The sequence below is a fragment of the Pseudomassariella vexata genome (genome assembly GCF_002105095.1).
Source record: "Pseudomassariella vexata strain CBS 129021 chromosome Unknown BCR38scaffold_5, whole genome shotgun sequence".
NCBI lineage: Eukaryota > Fungi > Ascomycota > Sordariomycetes > Amphisphaeriales > Pseudomassariaceae > Pseudomassariella > Pseudomassariella vexata.
The window spans coordinates 1,668,549-1,683,302 of NW_024467960.1; the positions used below are offsets into that span (position 1 = coordinate 1,668,549).

The window sequence follows — 14,754 nt, forward strand, 5'->3', positions numbered from 1 at the left end:
GCCTCCGTGTTTTTCGAGGCTTAGCTCCCGATGTCCAATTTTGGTTCGTTATGCGTGCCTGTAGGATGCCTTTTGTCTCCACCCGTTACAATACTGTCTGCACATCTTACCCAATCACTACCGTATAATCCTAGTCGTATTCCCCTATTTGCTGTAGCGAACCAATCTCCAGCTGGATACAATTGAATCACTAATATGACATGCAGCAAGGCACCCATCTTGTAAAGTGTCATTCCTGTCCAACTTCCACCCTCTCTTTCACAACCATCGCCTTCTTTCCAATCCCATCCCATTCCCTTCACAATATCTCATCAACCCCATCCGCAAACCTCTCAAACAGCGCCAGGTCCACCGCATCACCCATTGCTCGATACCCCTCGGGATTCAAATGCAAGTAGTCACCACTGTTATACACCTCCATCAACTGATCGACCTGCGTCTTATTCCTCACCACCGCATCGAAATCAACCACCCCATCAAACCGTCCGTTCCTGCGTATCCATCCATTCACACGTTGCCGCGTCCTCTCCCTCTCGGGATCCGTATAAGTCTGCCCAGGGCCACTGAACGGCGTGATTGTCGCCCCAAACACGGGGATCCCGCTGCTGTGCAGCCGCGTGATCATTTGGTCGTACGCAGCAATTAACCGGGTACCTACGTTGTGTTGTGCGGCAACGTCGACGGAGGCGGTGCCGATGTCGTTCACGCCTTCGTAAATGAGGACGTAGCCTATGTTAGGGTGGGAGAGCACGTCTCGGTCGAGGCGGGACAGGGCGTTGGGGCCGAGGCCGTCATAAAGGACCCTGTTCCCGCCGGCGGCGAGGTTAAGGACGGTGATGCCCTGGGTGCCGGGGTTTTTCTGGAGACGGGAAAGCAGGACGTCGGACCAGCGGTTGTTGCCGTTGGTGGTGCTGCCGCGGCCGTCGGTGATGCTGTCGCCTATTATGGCGAGGGAAGAGGTTGATGGATTGGTGGATGGGAGGTAGGATTGGAGCGTGGAGATGAAGTACCAATGATCTGCTGATAGGACTCCCTCGGTATCTCCTAGTTCGGGGGCATTGACTTGGTTTCCCGGCGCGAAATACGACGTCGTCCGGCTTCCGGGGTGCGAGGTTATGGAGTTTGTTGTCTGGCCTTCGGCTAAATACAGTGAGATGGTTAGGATGGATTGTGACTTTACGGGGAAGTCAATTGGGTCTGAGACTACGAGGGCGCCGGAGGGGATGGTGTAATTTGGGCTTCTCGAAAATGTCAGCGGCTTGAGCGTGTGGTATTCGATGGCTGAAGTTCCCGCTGAGCCATTGAGGGGAAGGGCCAGCGTGGCCGCCGTGATGGGTAGGTCGGAGATGCCGAAGACGTTGGAGATTTGGAGGCGGAGGATTGAGGCAGAGAGAGACACTTGGATTGTCTGCCGGAGGGTGGCGTCTGCGAACACAACGCCTGTTTGATTCTGTTTGATTCTGTCAGTCTTATGTTTTACATGAGATCGTTCGATTAGGTAAGGGGACTTACATATGGAGCTGGTGGCAGGTTGGCCGGCTCAGTGAGCTGCGGCATCGTTGCCCAGATGTCCACCCAGTGCCGCTTTTCACGGCGTCTTATATCGGCGGCTAGTGCTTGCGATGAGAAGAAGAAGACCACAAGGAATAGGACAGTGAGTGGTCGAGGCGACCCCATTCTACAGAGTGGATTATACATTACGACTAAGGGTGATCCAACACTGGATGACTTGGTACCCGAAGATTTGGTAGGCTGGAACTTTATATTCGAAGTCCAAACCTTTATTTCGAGTCATTCCCTTCTTTCATGTTGCATTGGCATCTAATCTGGGTTCAATATAGCCAGCACTTATACCACCGTACCCCAACCTGGGGTATCTTGTCTCCATAATTTTCATTAGGCTAAGTGGAATATCCCAACATGCTTGGCAGATGATATCATGGAACCGAAACGTTGGACTCTGGTTCCTGGAAATCGGTAACTTTTGTCGGAAGATATTTATTCCTGGAGACCAATCTAGGTTAGCGAGTGCTACTTTGGACGTGGTAAGAGTTGCGGTCTGTCTAAAGGGGGGGACGGCGGGGACGGAGGGCAAGAATGCATATGGCAAACCCCGCACGAAGTAAGGGAAATATTTCCATCTCGTTATGTCTCGTCGGGCCGCTGCAGATGATGTGGAATGCGGAGATCATGGGGATGGCTGGGTATGGGTATAGCGGGTGTGCCAATGAGAGTCGTGCACTACAGGCCTAAGCCAACAAGTGTCGGTGGTTAAGATTTGCGCACCGCATGTTTCGCGATGAGAAGCGGAACAGTGTCCACACTGCTGGTGGAGATGTCATGACCAGGCGTCTGGGGAACAAAAAAGTCATATCATATGCACTACGAGGTGGTAGTATGTAAGACATGTTACAAGATGTTCGCAAGTACTATTAGTACCTTAGTACTGTATCCAAAGTCAAACCGCCCCACAAAACGGCGCTGCAAGTGCAACAACTTTTCAGTCTGGCGAGGACACCTCCTAATCGCATTTCTTTTCGTCGTCCATCCTCATCATAACAAGAGACGTGGTAAGTAGTTGAGGGGTTTCAAATGACCGGATCCGAGTTGCGCAACGCTTGTCACGCCAAATAAAAAGAACAAAACTCTGCATGCCAGCAGGGCCTTATTATAGTGCATCAATCCGTCGCGACTTTTACATCTCGTAATCATACAAGTCGTCATCCTTGAGGCTTCGAGCCGGAGCTGGCATCTCATCGAATTGGAAACCAGCGCCGGTGATACGCTCTCCCGCTGGATACGTCCGAGTAGAGACCGCTACTGAACTCGCTTCTGTGGCATGGCTTTGGGCCTGTTGGGATCGTCTTGAAACCATCAGACTCTCGCTGATACCGGCGGTGGTATTGGCGACAGCAACTGGGAAGTATCCGTTCTGGCACCACTGGTAGACATGTTGATGATGGTATTGGCCGTTGCCGTGGTTCAGAGCCTGGAGGGCTGCGACAGTCAGGGGCGGGTTCAAGTTGAGCGGGTCGTTCGAGATGAAGTACAGCACATGGTTGCGGCGCTGAATGTATTGATCGACACCATTCTCAACCGGGGTTTCGACGCCTTTGTCCTTCATAGTGCTGTCTGTGTTACCCGATCCCAGAGATGGGGGGTAGCGGTCGTGGTCGCCGTCAGTCTCCGCCTGGGCAAGGTGCATTCTTTCCATGTGGTCTTCGGCACCGATAGACTCGGGCTCAGTGAGCGGTCCGGAAGACTGGGCTGAGGGGAAGTTGGTGTGGTTGAGGTGCGGTGGACGATCTCTGGTGAAGTTTTCCTGGTAGTTGGGCATCGTCGAGGGTAGCTGGGGGCGATCGGGCTGTATAACGCACTGTCGCATGATGTCTAAGCAACTAGCCAAGAAAAGATGCGGGTACAGTGAAAAGCCTACATCGGTCCAAGCAAGTAAGGTGGTGTCGAGTGACGCAACAGGTAACAGATAGCCGCCGAGTATATTTGAGTGAGAAAACTTGTTGATAGGTGGTGTGGCACAACAAGGAAAGACGAGGACAGACGAGTAAAGGTGAGCTCTTTGGTGATTGTGTACAAAACAATTGGGTTATTGGCTCATCTACCTGAATAAGCGATACTCAAGACGAACCGAAAGACATGGAAGGACGGGAAACAAAATATTTATATGTGTGCGGCGACCATCAAAGCTGGATGTAGTCGCTGTACTTAATAAACATGTACTCGCGGTACTGACTGTGCGTCTCGATTGTATAGCGCAGACAGCAGTAAGCAGACGAAGAAGACGAGCGAAAAGCAAGGTTGACATGCCTGGGGGTGCTTGCGTCTCGGGTCAAGTGATGGATGCATGCACACAGCAGTGCAGAGGGAGCTGCAGCCATCGCTCCAGCTCTCGTTCCCAATCGGGTAAGAAAGCTGTGAGGGTCCTGCAGTGGTATCCAGATGCCAGGCCAGGTCAGTGCCAGAAATGCCGTTCCTGTCAACCATGCCCGCTCGCCCCGTTTCTTGATGGAATGATATGACCCGTGGATTGCGTTATTTCTCGTCCCCAGGTCCCCAGATCCTGAGGAACTGAATCATGCAGCTCTCGTTGGCCTCGTGATGGCCCAAGGTTGACGGTATGGAGCTCGGCGGCGGCGGCTACGAATCTTGCATGTTGAATCAAGCAAATGTGGATGGTGGTGTCCAGTTTGTACCTCCTATGTAGCGGCTCACTGGAGCAGAGCGACAGATCGAATGCCCTTGTGTGTTGGTAGACGTATTGCAATATTTCCAAGGACACCATCACGTATGCAGGTACCTCTGAGTTGGTGTATAAGCAGCTGGACCTGGATGCATTGGCGATGACGATAAGCACACCATTATGGACGTCGGTGTAGTGGCGCGGAGACTGTCCGTGTCACACACTCGATGACAGACAGGAATGAGGACCCGTTCTGATGAGCGGTACAGTGTTGTTTTTCTGATGTCGTGGGGTGCAGGAGTAGAACACGACATTGCCCATTGCCCATTCAAACCATCTTTGAATTGCACCTGTAACCCATCGTTTCTTCATGAGCATTCGTCCCATAAACGAGCAGCGACCGTCGAGCTCGAACTGGTCCTAATCCCTGTAGGGCTGAATACTGGACTCCAGTTACCTCATCTACGCTGGTATTGTTGCACGACATGGATATGAAGCTGTTCCAATTGGGGTTCGGGAGAGGGGTCGGTGGCTTCCATGGATGAATGAACTATAACGCCCATTGACACGTATGCACCCTCAATCCGGTCACCGGGCGATAGTAATGACATTGATCCCTCTGGGGATCCTGGATCCTGGTAGAATACCCTGGGAGGTGTGAGTAGGTCGGTGGGGATGATGCACAGCCAGTGTCGGGGAAGCGAACCGAGCGAGCATTATTTTGCGGATCTGTCCAAATGGCAAACTGCAGTTGCTACGCAGCTGCGTAAAGGTCAGATTCGATAACGTCACCGGGTCACCAATATGCAAGATTGCCTTTTGCCTTTTGCAACGCTACCTACATGATCAACGAGAGCGGAAACCGAAGCCAAGGCATTTGTCCGCCTCAGTCTTTTGACGCATCCCCGCATGTGTTGGAGGCGGCGAGGCTCTGATGCAGTCCCCATCTTGTATAAACCACACAGTGCACATCGGGCATCTGCGATCTTAGGAGCTGAAGTCCTTGCTACGTTTCATCTTTCGTCTAGTATACCACAGAAACATGAGCGGGCTGAATCTCCGATGATCGTATCGTCGAGGCTCTTTGGAGAGTCGATTCCGAGAAGACTGGCTCCGATTGTCTGCGGGCTTGCTACAGTTGCAATCACTACCATTTGCGACATCTACATGTCGCGCACAGCGAAGCAGTCGTAGGGATTCGAGCCCACCGGCAAGCACAAAACTGCGCAGCCGCACCGTTGAACAGCCGCGACATGACAGACACGAGGCATATGACCTTCCATCGGCAGGGGTCGAGTGTGACGATCTGGGGCAGACAATGATACGTGACAGGGCTGGGGTTTGGCTCCTGCCTGGCGCTAGAAGCTTGGAACAGCTTCTGGAAGACACAGGCTGTGAGATGGCTTTTTTTCCGGATGGCGCGTTTCTGCCGATAAAACGGCGACTTCAGTTGGGCAGCACGGCATTTCCCTCTCCTTAGTGTGCTCGAGGGGTGCCTACCCTACAAACTCACTGCACTTTCCAGAACATAACACTCGACCAACAGCTCACAGTCGGCTGGCATCCTCCTCCTTTTTCCAATTTAGATAGTTCGAGAACGGGCAAACCGCTTTACGGATACTTGAGTTGCGCATCCGGATTCTGTACCCGTCCCCAAGGTTGCGGTCCGTCGTCCGCGGAAAGGTTTCACAGCTTGCCCGCAGGCTCGGAACATCGCGCTGTCTCTCCAATAGGATGCAATCCGGTGCGCTGCCTGCGGCTGAATGCGAACTAAACAGGAACACGCTATCCATTATATGTTGTCCCAAAAGAAAATTGTTGCTTCAATACCCTCCACCTCAGCACGGCGATAGCAGAGCCGGGAGGGAAACAATGGAGATTGGAAGAAAGCCTTGCATTTCCGAGAGTGTGAAAATGGAGAGCCTGAGTTGTTGTCACGCTAAGGTACGAACCCTGATCCCACCACGCAAGGTGACCCTGGTATAGACGCCCAGTCATAGTTCGTCGGGTAGGTCAAGCAACCACCCTGGCATCACTTCATCCGTTGAACGCCTCCAAGCTTGGCCGTGTGTAGCGTCCACGACGAGGCCAAATCAATCCATCTGTGACCATAAGCTACGCAACATGCAACTACATGGATGATAGCATAACAGCATCTGTACGGGTAGGGTGAACTCGGCAACATGAACTCCTGTCTTCCAAAACATGCGAGTCTTGATTTTGACAGCCAATGAGCTGAATGCGCGGTTTAGCTTGCTGCACGGCCAGACAACCCCATCTATCTTTACAGGCGCTTGCCCCGATAACTGTCCCAATTGCAACCAGAGCAAATCCAACAATAAGAGGTCTTGTACACCTGTTACTTACACACGTCACTCGTGCCTAAGTAGCGAAACCATGTTCATCCCCCAGACATCATCTTCTTAGCAACCGTCACTCAGCCCAGTTGATCCACATACGCACAAGGTCGCAGTTTGGCCCCCAACTGCTATCTATACCCATGGCCTGGCCACGTCATTTGAAAAAGGAAGGCTTCTAGAAGGGCGGTGTGGATGCCCTTCCATGCATGTTAAACTGCAACTCTCTTCCTTCCTGATGATCGCCCATCCAATCATATGATGTACTTGGCTTGCCGACTGTTATGTTGTTCGCCATGGTAATTAAATGTGTAATGCTCGCGTGAATGTCAAATACGTACATAGGTATCTCCGTGTGCTTCCTCGTAGCCTGCCTTCGTTGCCTACCCCCTAATACTAACATGGATATATCTCCATTCTCGTTTACCATGTCCGTCATCCCGCATTTATCGTTTTCTTGGGTTCTACAACCCCTGAACTGAATGGTCTGATTTATCAAACTGAACGAGGCTCAGCTGCTATGCATGTTGTGACGGTCACCGCTGGAGCAGGACATGCCTCACCTCCCCTAGTTTCTGGGTTATCCACCCTTACCCAGCCCATCACGCCTCTGGACCGCCTCGTTTATTCCAACGCACGTTCAAACCGAACAAGGTTCAGTGAAATCATGAATCCAGCCACGCTTGATCATCTTGCACGTGAAAGTTCCCTTACCTCCCACTGGCGGTCCAGCCCCCCTACCATAGAACCCACTCAGAGCCCGTTTTACTTCCTAGGCATCCTGTTCTGACCTCCTTCGCGGAGACATGATCCATACCCGGCCATCATCCTCATTCATTGGGCCAGTATACAGATCCCCACTGTCCCTGGCACCCTGCCCGAAGACTGCATTCTCGCTGGGCTGACGGGGTCTCTAAGCGCCGCCACTCGTGCTCTGGGAACGCTCATCCTTGTACGTTATCGGAACCGTATCCGCACTGTTCTGCCTGGGCCCCTGCTGCGCGTTATTAACCGGGAGCCCTGTGGCATGCGTGGTGCTGGCTTTCCGTCGTCCGACGCCGGCTTTGAGGGCGCGGTGGCGCTGGTACGACTTCTCGATGTTGTACTCGACCGTGCATCTCATCCTCAAGGCACACACGGCAGGCCAGACGCTGCGCTCGCCGCGGAGGATCCAGTAGTCGAGAGTTTCTCTGGTGGGCGTCTCGAGCAGACGCACAAAGTCTCCTGGCGTTACCTTGGGTACCAGGATCATGCTTGGTCCGGGCACTTCCTCGTCGACCAGGAAGCGACGTATGCTTGCGGGGAGCAGACGCAACGTATCGAGTTGCCTCAACCGGTGACGCAGCTCCAGCCCTACCATGCGGATTATATGACCTGTGATCTGTGCGCGTTTATGCCTTGCCGAAAACAGAGATGGGCCATGCATATCGGATTCCAGGAATGGGATCAGATAGGGACGAGCTTGGGAGACGATGAAGTGGTTGACGTTGAATAGCTGAGATATCCGAGATAGTGGTGAGGACTTGCTGTCCTTGTCCGACGCGTGCATGTGCGTCCAGTGTTGGAAAGCGTCTGCCGGTGCCCAGGGCACGATGTTGCCATCAACATCTTTACAGAGTACTGTCGTCTCCCGGCTTCCATAAAGTGAGGGAGTCGAAGCATTGGAGGCCACTGCTGCTGTCCAAATCAACTGCCATGAGCGTTAAGATTAGCAGCATAGAAAGCCGTAGGTAGCTTTACTTACCACATTAGGTGTGGTAATGTAATTGAGCAGGGTCGGAACGCCGCCCTGCCCAGCGGTCGCCACGGTTATGTTGAGAACTCTTTTGCTCCTGTTGTATGCCTCCATGAAAGTCATCTCGCCCACATTGGCCTTGACACATTCTTCCAACACCTTCACGTCAAGGAAGTAGCCCTCCCGTACGAATCTCCTAACCCGACGCAGTAGGGTTTCCCAGCCGGATCCCACCAACTGCTTCTTCTGAGGTCCGTGGAGTGCATGTGCCTCAAAAGCCGAAAGGTCGATCCCATCGCCCTTCAGCACACCCGGCAATTCATCCTCAGTGTGGATAGCGACCAAAGCCGCAATCAGCGCTCCCGTGGCTGTGCCGGTGATGATGCGCGGCAGCAACCCTCGCAGAAACAGGGCCTTCACTACTCCGAGATGACACAACCCAAAGATGGCACCGCCCTGCAGAACTAGTGTAGTCCGCCCCAGGGCCTGGCGCGTGTCGTGCAGGACGCTCAGCTTCTCCTGATCCGTCAGCCCGATCTGCTGGGTGCTGATAACATCGACCGCGCTGGCGACCTGGGCAACGTACTCCTCAATGAGAAATTTGGTGCCTGCGAAGGAGCGATTGTATAGCTTGGGCGCTGTGATGTTGCCCAAGTTGCGAACGAGGCCGGATCGGATCAGATCGACAAGCGCTTGCGGGTCGTTATGCCGGTTGGCTGAATCGAGCAGGTCGAGGCGCTGGTTGATGAGTGCCCAATCGTAGGAGCGTGAGGACGGATCGTTGCGCCTATAGAACAGGAAATTACATCAGTATGTTTGTGCCGTTCAGTTGGCACGAGCTGTGAGCATACTGACCAAAGATTCAGCTCCTTGATGTTGTCGAGCTGCAGTGCGGCGTGTTCCCAGTCTTCAAAGACCTCGGCATCGCGCAACTCATCGAGCCATGAGTCCACCACACTTCGTCTCCTCCTCCAGTCGCGGAGTTTCTGCAAAGCGCCCCATGTCAGTATACTCACTTCTCTCCACGTGAAACAATAGCATCACTCAATCGTCTCCCCACCTTGAACCAAAACAGTATCACCTCGTGCACCAATGAACAGACGGCGACCACGACTCCAAATATCGATGAGCCCATGGTCTTGTCGCCGCGATCAAGCCCTTGGCAAAACCCTGTTGATGCGACGTGGAATGACGTGAGATTGGAGGCCTGCGGTAACAGAAAATGAATGAATGTTCTGGTCTGGTCAGAGACAATGGGAAGGAATGGCGCCAGCCATTATATGGCAGCTTCGGCGTGTTCGCTTCAACCGTATCACGCGTGTCATTCCAGAGAGGGGAAGGGAAAAAGGAGGGTTCTAGGAAGGCGCAAAGCGATTAATGGTGGTAGCACACAGTAGACTGGGAAGAGGCATCACAAGGCCATCGTCGCGAAGCTAACTGCCCAATTGAAGCACATAAATAGTGGCGTACAGGCGGGAAGCGTTGCACTTGCTAGTCGTGTAAAACGGGTTTACAGTTGGCCGTTGCATGTGATAGTTGCTTGAATGGCGACCCCACGCGGGGCCATTGCAGAAGGAGCCGGGTATGATCCATGCAGAAGCGCCATTGCTAGTCACGGGTAATACTTGGCGGTTCCTATGCTTCCGACAGCGCACGTGTAACGACAAAGTACTGCAAGGACCAAACGAGTAGCACGATACATATCAAAGCACGTTGCGCGAATGAAGTAATGTAGTACGCTTTCCGACCTGTGGGTTTGCCCATATGAACTCCAATGCTCCCGTGCAACCTAATTAGCATTCATTAATACATAGTATACAGAAATACTCCCTCCGACCGCTGCGACTGGCTGTCCCAGATGTCTTTTGCAGATGTTTACTCATCGTCCTCGTCATCATCAACAATGTGACGCCTGCGGTGCCTAGAGGACTCTGTAGCCGGAGCAGGCGCATCAACGTCGTCCAAATCGGCATCTGCATCGGCATCCTCTTCGGCTTCGATAGTCTTTTGCCGCTTCTTGCGAGGTGGTTCCTCTTCCTCCTCGTCATCGTCAAGAAGATCTTCTTCATCGTCATCTTCGACCTCGCTGATGTTGTCGTCGTCACTGGGTGCGATGAAGTCGTCTTCGCGGTCATACTCGTCGTTACGGCCACGACCCGCAGGGAGGTCATCGTCGGAGTCATACTCCGGCCTGCGCTTCTTGGGTCGAGATCCGCCCGGTTGCCCTCTTTTGCGAGCCCCACCCGGTCCTCTTCGTCCACCCTCGAGGTCGCCAATCGACAGCCCTCCACTGCGGTACCCACCAGCGCCTGAGCTCACTCTCGCTGCTGCAGTTTCTCGTCTGCGCTGGGCCTTCATCCGCTCTTTCTCGGCCAACTCGGCCTCTTTTCTCTGTAGTTCAGGATCCCGTGTTGCAATGAATATGTTGTCGCCATCTTTCGCCTTGCCACGCGCTGCTGCCTGCATTCTGCTCGCGAATAAAGCTAAAGCGTCGTCCTGCATATTCCTGTTGGGCAGCACGGTGTACTGTTCTGAGATGTGACCAACAGTCAAGAGGAGATTGCTGGAGAGATGGGCCGCCGCCGCATAGTAGTGCGCATCCTGCTTCTCCACGTATGGCTTGTCGCTTGCAGGTGCCATCAGCTTCTTCTGTACTTCGTAGTGCTCGCCTCCGACCGAGATTGTGATCGACCCATCGCTCCATCTGTGCACAAGCGCGTTGCTCTTGAATTTGCCAGTTTGTGTATCTCTCTGATGCCGAATTACGCCCTTGGGGTTCTCGCTCTTCACGTTCTCCCTGTCCCATTCGGTGGCCTGGAATGTAGCTGGCTTATACTCTTCGGCGGCGATCTTGAGAAAGTTGGGGTCTTTAATCGACCTCAGCTAGGATGATGGTCAGTGCTGATTGACTAAGATATTCCCAAAGCAATTGACATACTGTTCCATCACGAGATTTCGGCATTCGGTGTCTGTAGAGCTGGGTTTCCAGCACGAGCTTGTCCTTAATCTCCGCTCCTTCCATGGCTGTGTTATCATCTCTATTATGCCCGCCATCTTCTGCATCAGAAGCCAGATCTCCGTCGCTCAGCACGCGACCATGGTCCGACTGAAGCTCGTTGTCATCATCGCCATCGCCAAAGAGATCATCACCTCCAGCTTCGAGATCAAGAGGATCCTCCGAGTCCGACATTGTGGGTTGCAAGAGTAGCAAAATGCGCAATTCAATGGCGAAATAGATAGTTAGGAGAAGGAACACGAAATTTAAAATTCGCCTATGGCATCTGAGGGTGGAGTGGTCAATCAAAAACAAGGCTGGGCTCAAAGCGCGGTATGCTCCCTGGGGCGGAATGGATTTTTGGAAGGCTGAAGACTGGCTGGAGTCGGAGGTTCCCGTGCCACACAGGACGTGTAATCGTGTTATCGTGTTATCGATAACCTTAGCGGATCCAAAACGGTTAAGCGGCATTTCTTATGTGCCTCCTTTCCCTCACAATGACATTTCATCAAACCACATGCAACTACTACGCCTGGGCAGATTCTCTGATTCATTGGGCCTTCACGACACATTAGACTTGCCACTACGATCGTTTTGCCCCTTTTGTGCAAAAGCTGGGATTTCTCTCTCTCAAGTTAACTAGAGAAACATTGTGCTTTCCATTCTGAGCTTGAGGCCGAACCCAAATTCCTCCATCGGATTTCGACGACTGCCCATTGCTGGCGGCCCAGCTCGTCTCGTTCCTCCCTTCGTCGCCCGACGCCTGCTGGCATCTTGCCTGCTTCACATTCACACGCGACCATGTCAAACCTCTTTTCTGGGATGTGAGTCGGATCATGTTTCATAAATTTCCCAGTAAGGCCTGGCCAAAACCTGCTCTCGCCAGCTGGTACATCAGCTTCATGTTGTCACCGTTTTGTTGAGGGTCATCTGTCTCAATGTTCCTTAAGTGAGGCATGATATGAGGCCCAGCTTGGTCGGAGTCTTTATCACCCTACCCAATCATCACTTTTCAGGTTACGCTTAGATTATTATGCGACTGTTGTTTTGGAAGCTTTAAGCTGGATCACCTCTGGACGTCTACACTATCTTCCATCCACCTGAAAGGTTGAAGTTGGGAAAAGCATTGGATACCTGCCCCATTTTGATGTGAGAGTCCGGATCACTTGTCACCATGGTTGCAACCTGGGACAGTATCCCATCCAACGAGGACAACCCAACAGGAATGGGGTTTCGACATCTCCAATTGGTCCTAGCACCTAGTTCCCTCGTCCACTGCCCAATCCCTGTGGCGAACAGCCACTGAGTTGGAGCTCTTGCATGAGATCAATCATTCTTATGTACGAGTCCAACCAACAGTCCTGTGTGACAATGACTTCCTCGGGAGACATTATATTAGGCTGTAATCAAGAGCTCATAAATTCTTTGCCGACCACCCGAATTCCACCAGTCAAGACACTCGGATCAAACCTTCTATTCACTACATCATTCATGACCGTGTAGGGAGCAGAAGCTGATTACCGTTATAGCAACGCTCGATTCAGAGGAACAGCGGCCAAGGCCCCAGGTCAAAGGAGCCCCGTTTCTTCCAGCAGCGGTCAGCCTAATTCACCAACCACCCTACCACAAGGCAACCAATCCTCGTCCAGCCTTGCACCAAAGATTCCTCCTCTTCCAAGCTCACCGTCCCTAGCTATCGGTATGGATGACAACAACGGAAGCGGCGACGATGTTCTCGGCGTCTATCACCTCCCCCGACCGTTGCCGCTATGGCTTAACCCAGCTTATGCAAAGCATATTGTGAAGGGCAACTTCATGACGCTCAGTGCAAGACCTAAGACTGTTGATCAGGGCGAATGGATCGCTCATCAGGGTTCGAGAACACGCCTCACGCAAGAGTTCACTGTAGATTGCTAATATGTCACAGTCGTTGAGCACTACCGCAACCTGTGGAACTTTGTTCGTGTCATCCATGAGAAAGAGGAGGATGGCACCACTACCTGTAACGCAAACTCTTGCCCACGAATGTCCGCCGGAGCGTGAGTTACCTATTGCCTTGCTGCAAGTTGCGGATTTCCACTTACTCGTAACCCTAGGAACCACTCATTCACATGGCTCAACAATAAGAGAGAACCAGTTGAGCTTCCCGCATTCGAGTACATCACCCTCATGCAACGATGGATCTCAGGTAAGATTGACGACGAGAACATCTTTCCAACGGATGCCAATGGCGTCTCATTCTCGCACAATCCGTCCATCACCACAACGCCCCTTTCACAGCTGTCCAACCCTGGCGATCGTGACTGGGTTGGCAAAAGGAGTGGTTTTCCCGAGAACTTTGTCGAAGTGTGCCAGACCATTTTCCGACAAATGTTCAGGGTCTACGCCCATCTTTACTGGGCCCACTTCACTGAGCCCTTCTACCACTTGAACTTAGAGAAGCAACTCAATAGTTGTTTCTCTCATTTCGTCCTGACCGCTTGCGCGTTGGACATGCTCAAGCCGCAAGAGTTGGAGCCAATGCAGCCTCTCATTGACCTGTGGGCTGCCAACGGCACGTTCCCTCCTGGCTCCAAAGCTTACGACTACGCCAACCATCGTGCTGGTGACCGACTTATGCAGCTTGGCAATGTGGCTTGATCGGTCCGGCTTTGCAGAACGCTCCATCGTACCTATTCTGCCCTGTCCCTTGGATTTTCAACAGACAGCCAGGGAACTGGCATTGACTAGGACTTTTGCATAGACAACTTGCATTGCCCTCACAGTCTAGAGGGACGTATTACGTCCTCAGCGCATCCGCCACCGCGCTGGCAGCCTTGACTCTGATGCAATACGGATGGTAGTCGTTGCTTTTGGACTCGTCGGAAACGTTATGAAGCAGGACAACTGGGACGGCACAGGTAGCTGATTCCCGACTGCGAATCTCACGTTCGTATGAAACGACGTTTGCACTGGCAGCATGGAAACTGAAATGAATTGCCGTGGAGTTAGTTCATAATAACAGCATCAAGGCAGTCACACAGAACTTGCATAGAGAAATTAAGGGTGCTACCAGGCCGTACTCTCCAAACTCTGTGTAGCCAGCTTGAATCTTGCTCTTCCCTGGGATTGTTTATATTGTGTTAGTTTCTGGTTAGGTGTCATAAATGATGACCATGTACTTGTTAAAAATGTGATACTTCTGCTGTTTCTCTGAACTACCCGATCAAATAATGGAGTATGATAAATAATGAATCTTAAAGTGAAGCTTAAAGTAGGCGATGGAAAGTGCCTCTTTTCTCACTCAATCATTGCCCCGCATTGTACTGTGCTCGCTGCGCTTGCTGTCGAACTGTAGGGCAGAGGTAAACATTAATGCTGCTTCTTTTCATATGCCGTGGCGACAGACAGAACTTGCTAATTCATCGGCCATGGGAGCAACTTCATCGATGATTGAGATTACTGTTGTGTTCTCGCATTAAATGACTGC

General features: G+C 52.3%; 5 protein-coding genes across 5 annotated transcripts; 1 reads left to right on the forward strand and 4 right to left on the reverse strand.

The window, feature by feature from the left end:
• Window positions 1-298: 298 nt before the first annotated feature.
• Window positions 299-1,677, reverse strand: BCR38DRAFT_456855 (GDSL-like Lipase/Acylhydrolase; the record flags this gene model as incomplete). The annotated part of the gene is made up of 2 exons (XM_040861968.1): window positions 299-1,450; window positions 1,513-1,677. 2 exons carry the CDS (start codon window positions 1,675-1,677, stop codon window positions 299-301), a joined length of 1,317 nt encoding a protein of 438 aa, XP_040717221.1.
• Window positions 1,678-2,636: 959 nt separating this feature from the next.
• BCR38DRAFT_175942 (uncharacterized protein) lies at window positions 2,637-3,506 on the reverse strand. Its single transcript, XM_040853893.1, has 2 exons — window positions 3,437-3,506; window positions 2,637-3,376 (listed from the first exon to the last, which is right to left on the reverse strand). Exon 2 carries the CDS (start codon window positions 3,335-3,337, stop codon window positions 2,696-2,698), a length of 642 nt encoding a protein of 213 aa, XP_040717222.1. The 5' UTR covers window positions 3,338-3,376; window positions 3,437-3,506; the 3' UTR covers window positions 2,637-2,695.
• Window positions 3,507-7,406: 3,900 nt separating this feature from the next.
• BCR38DRAFT_175974 (patatin-like phospholipase) lies at window positions 7,407-9,574 on the reverse strand. Its single transcript, XM_040853894.1, has 4 exons — window positions 9,351-9,574; window positions 9,146-9,276; window positions 8,300-9,077; window positions 7,407-8,245 (listed from the first exon to the last, which is right to left on the reverse strand). Exons 1-4 carry the CDS (start codon window positions 9,423-9,425, stop codon window positions 7,469-7,471), a joined length of 1,761 nt encoding a protein of 586 aa, XP_040717223.1. The 5' UTR covers window positions 9,426-9,574; the 3' UTR covers window positions 7,407-7,468.
• Window positions 9,575-10,165: 591 nt separating this feature from the next.
• Window positions 10,166-11,480, reverse strand: BCR38DRAFT_340461 (Leo1-like protein-domain-containing protein; the record flags this gene model as incomplete). Its single annotated transcript, XM_040855792.1, has 2 exons — window positions 10,166-11,173; window positions 11,229-11,480. 2 exons carry the CDS (start codon window positions 11,478-11,480, stop codon window positions 10,166-10,168), a joined length of 1,260 nt encoding a protein of 419 aa, XP_040717224.1.
• Window positions 11,481-12,986: 1,506 nt separating this feature from the next.
• On the forward strand, window positions 12,987-13,925 carry BCR38DRAFT_483906 (Mob1/phocein; the record flags this gene model as incomplete). Its single annotated transcript, XM_040863683.1, has 3 exons — window positions 12,987-13,158; window positions 13,213-13,324; window positions 13,382-13,925. 3 exons carry the CDS (start codon window positions 12,987-12,989, stop codon window positions 13,923-13,925), a joined length of 828 nt encoding a protein of 275 aa, XP_040717225.1.
• Between the last annotated feature and the right edge of the window lie 829 nt (window positions 13,926-14,754).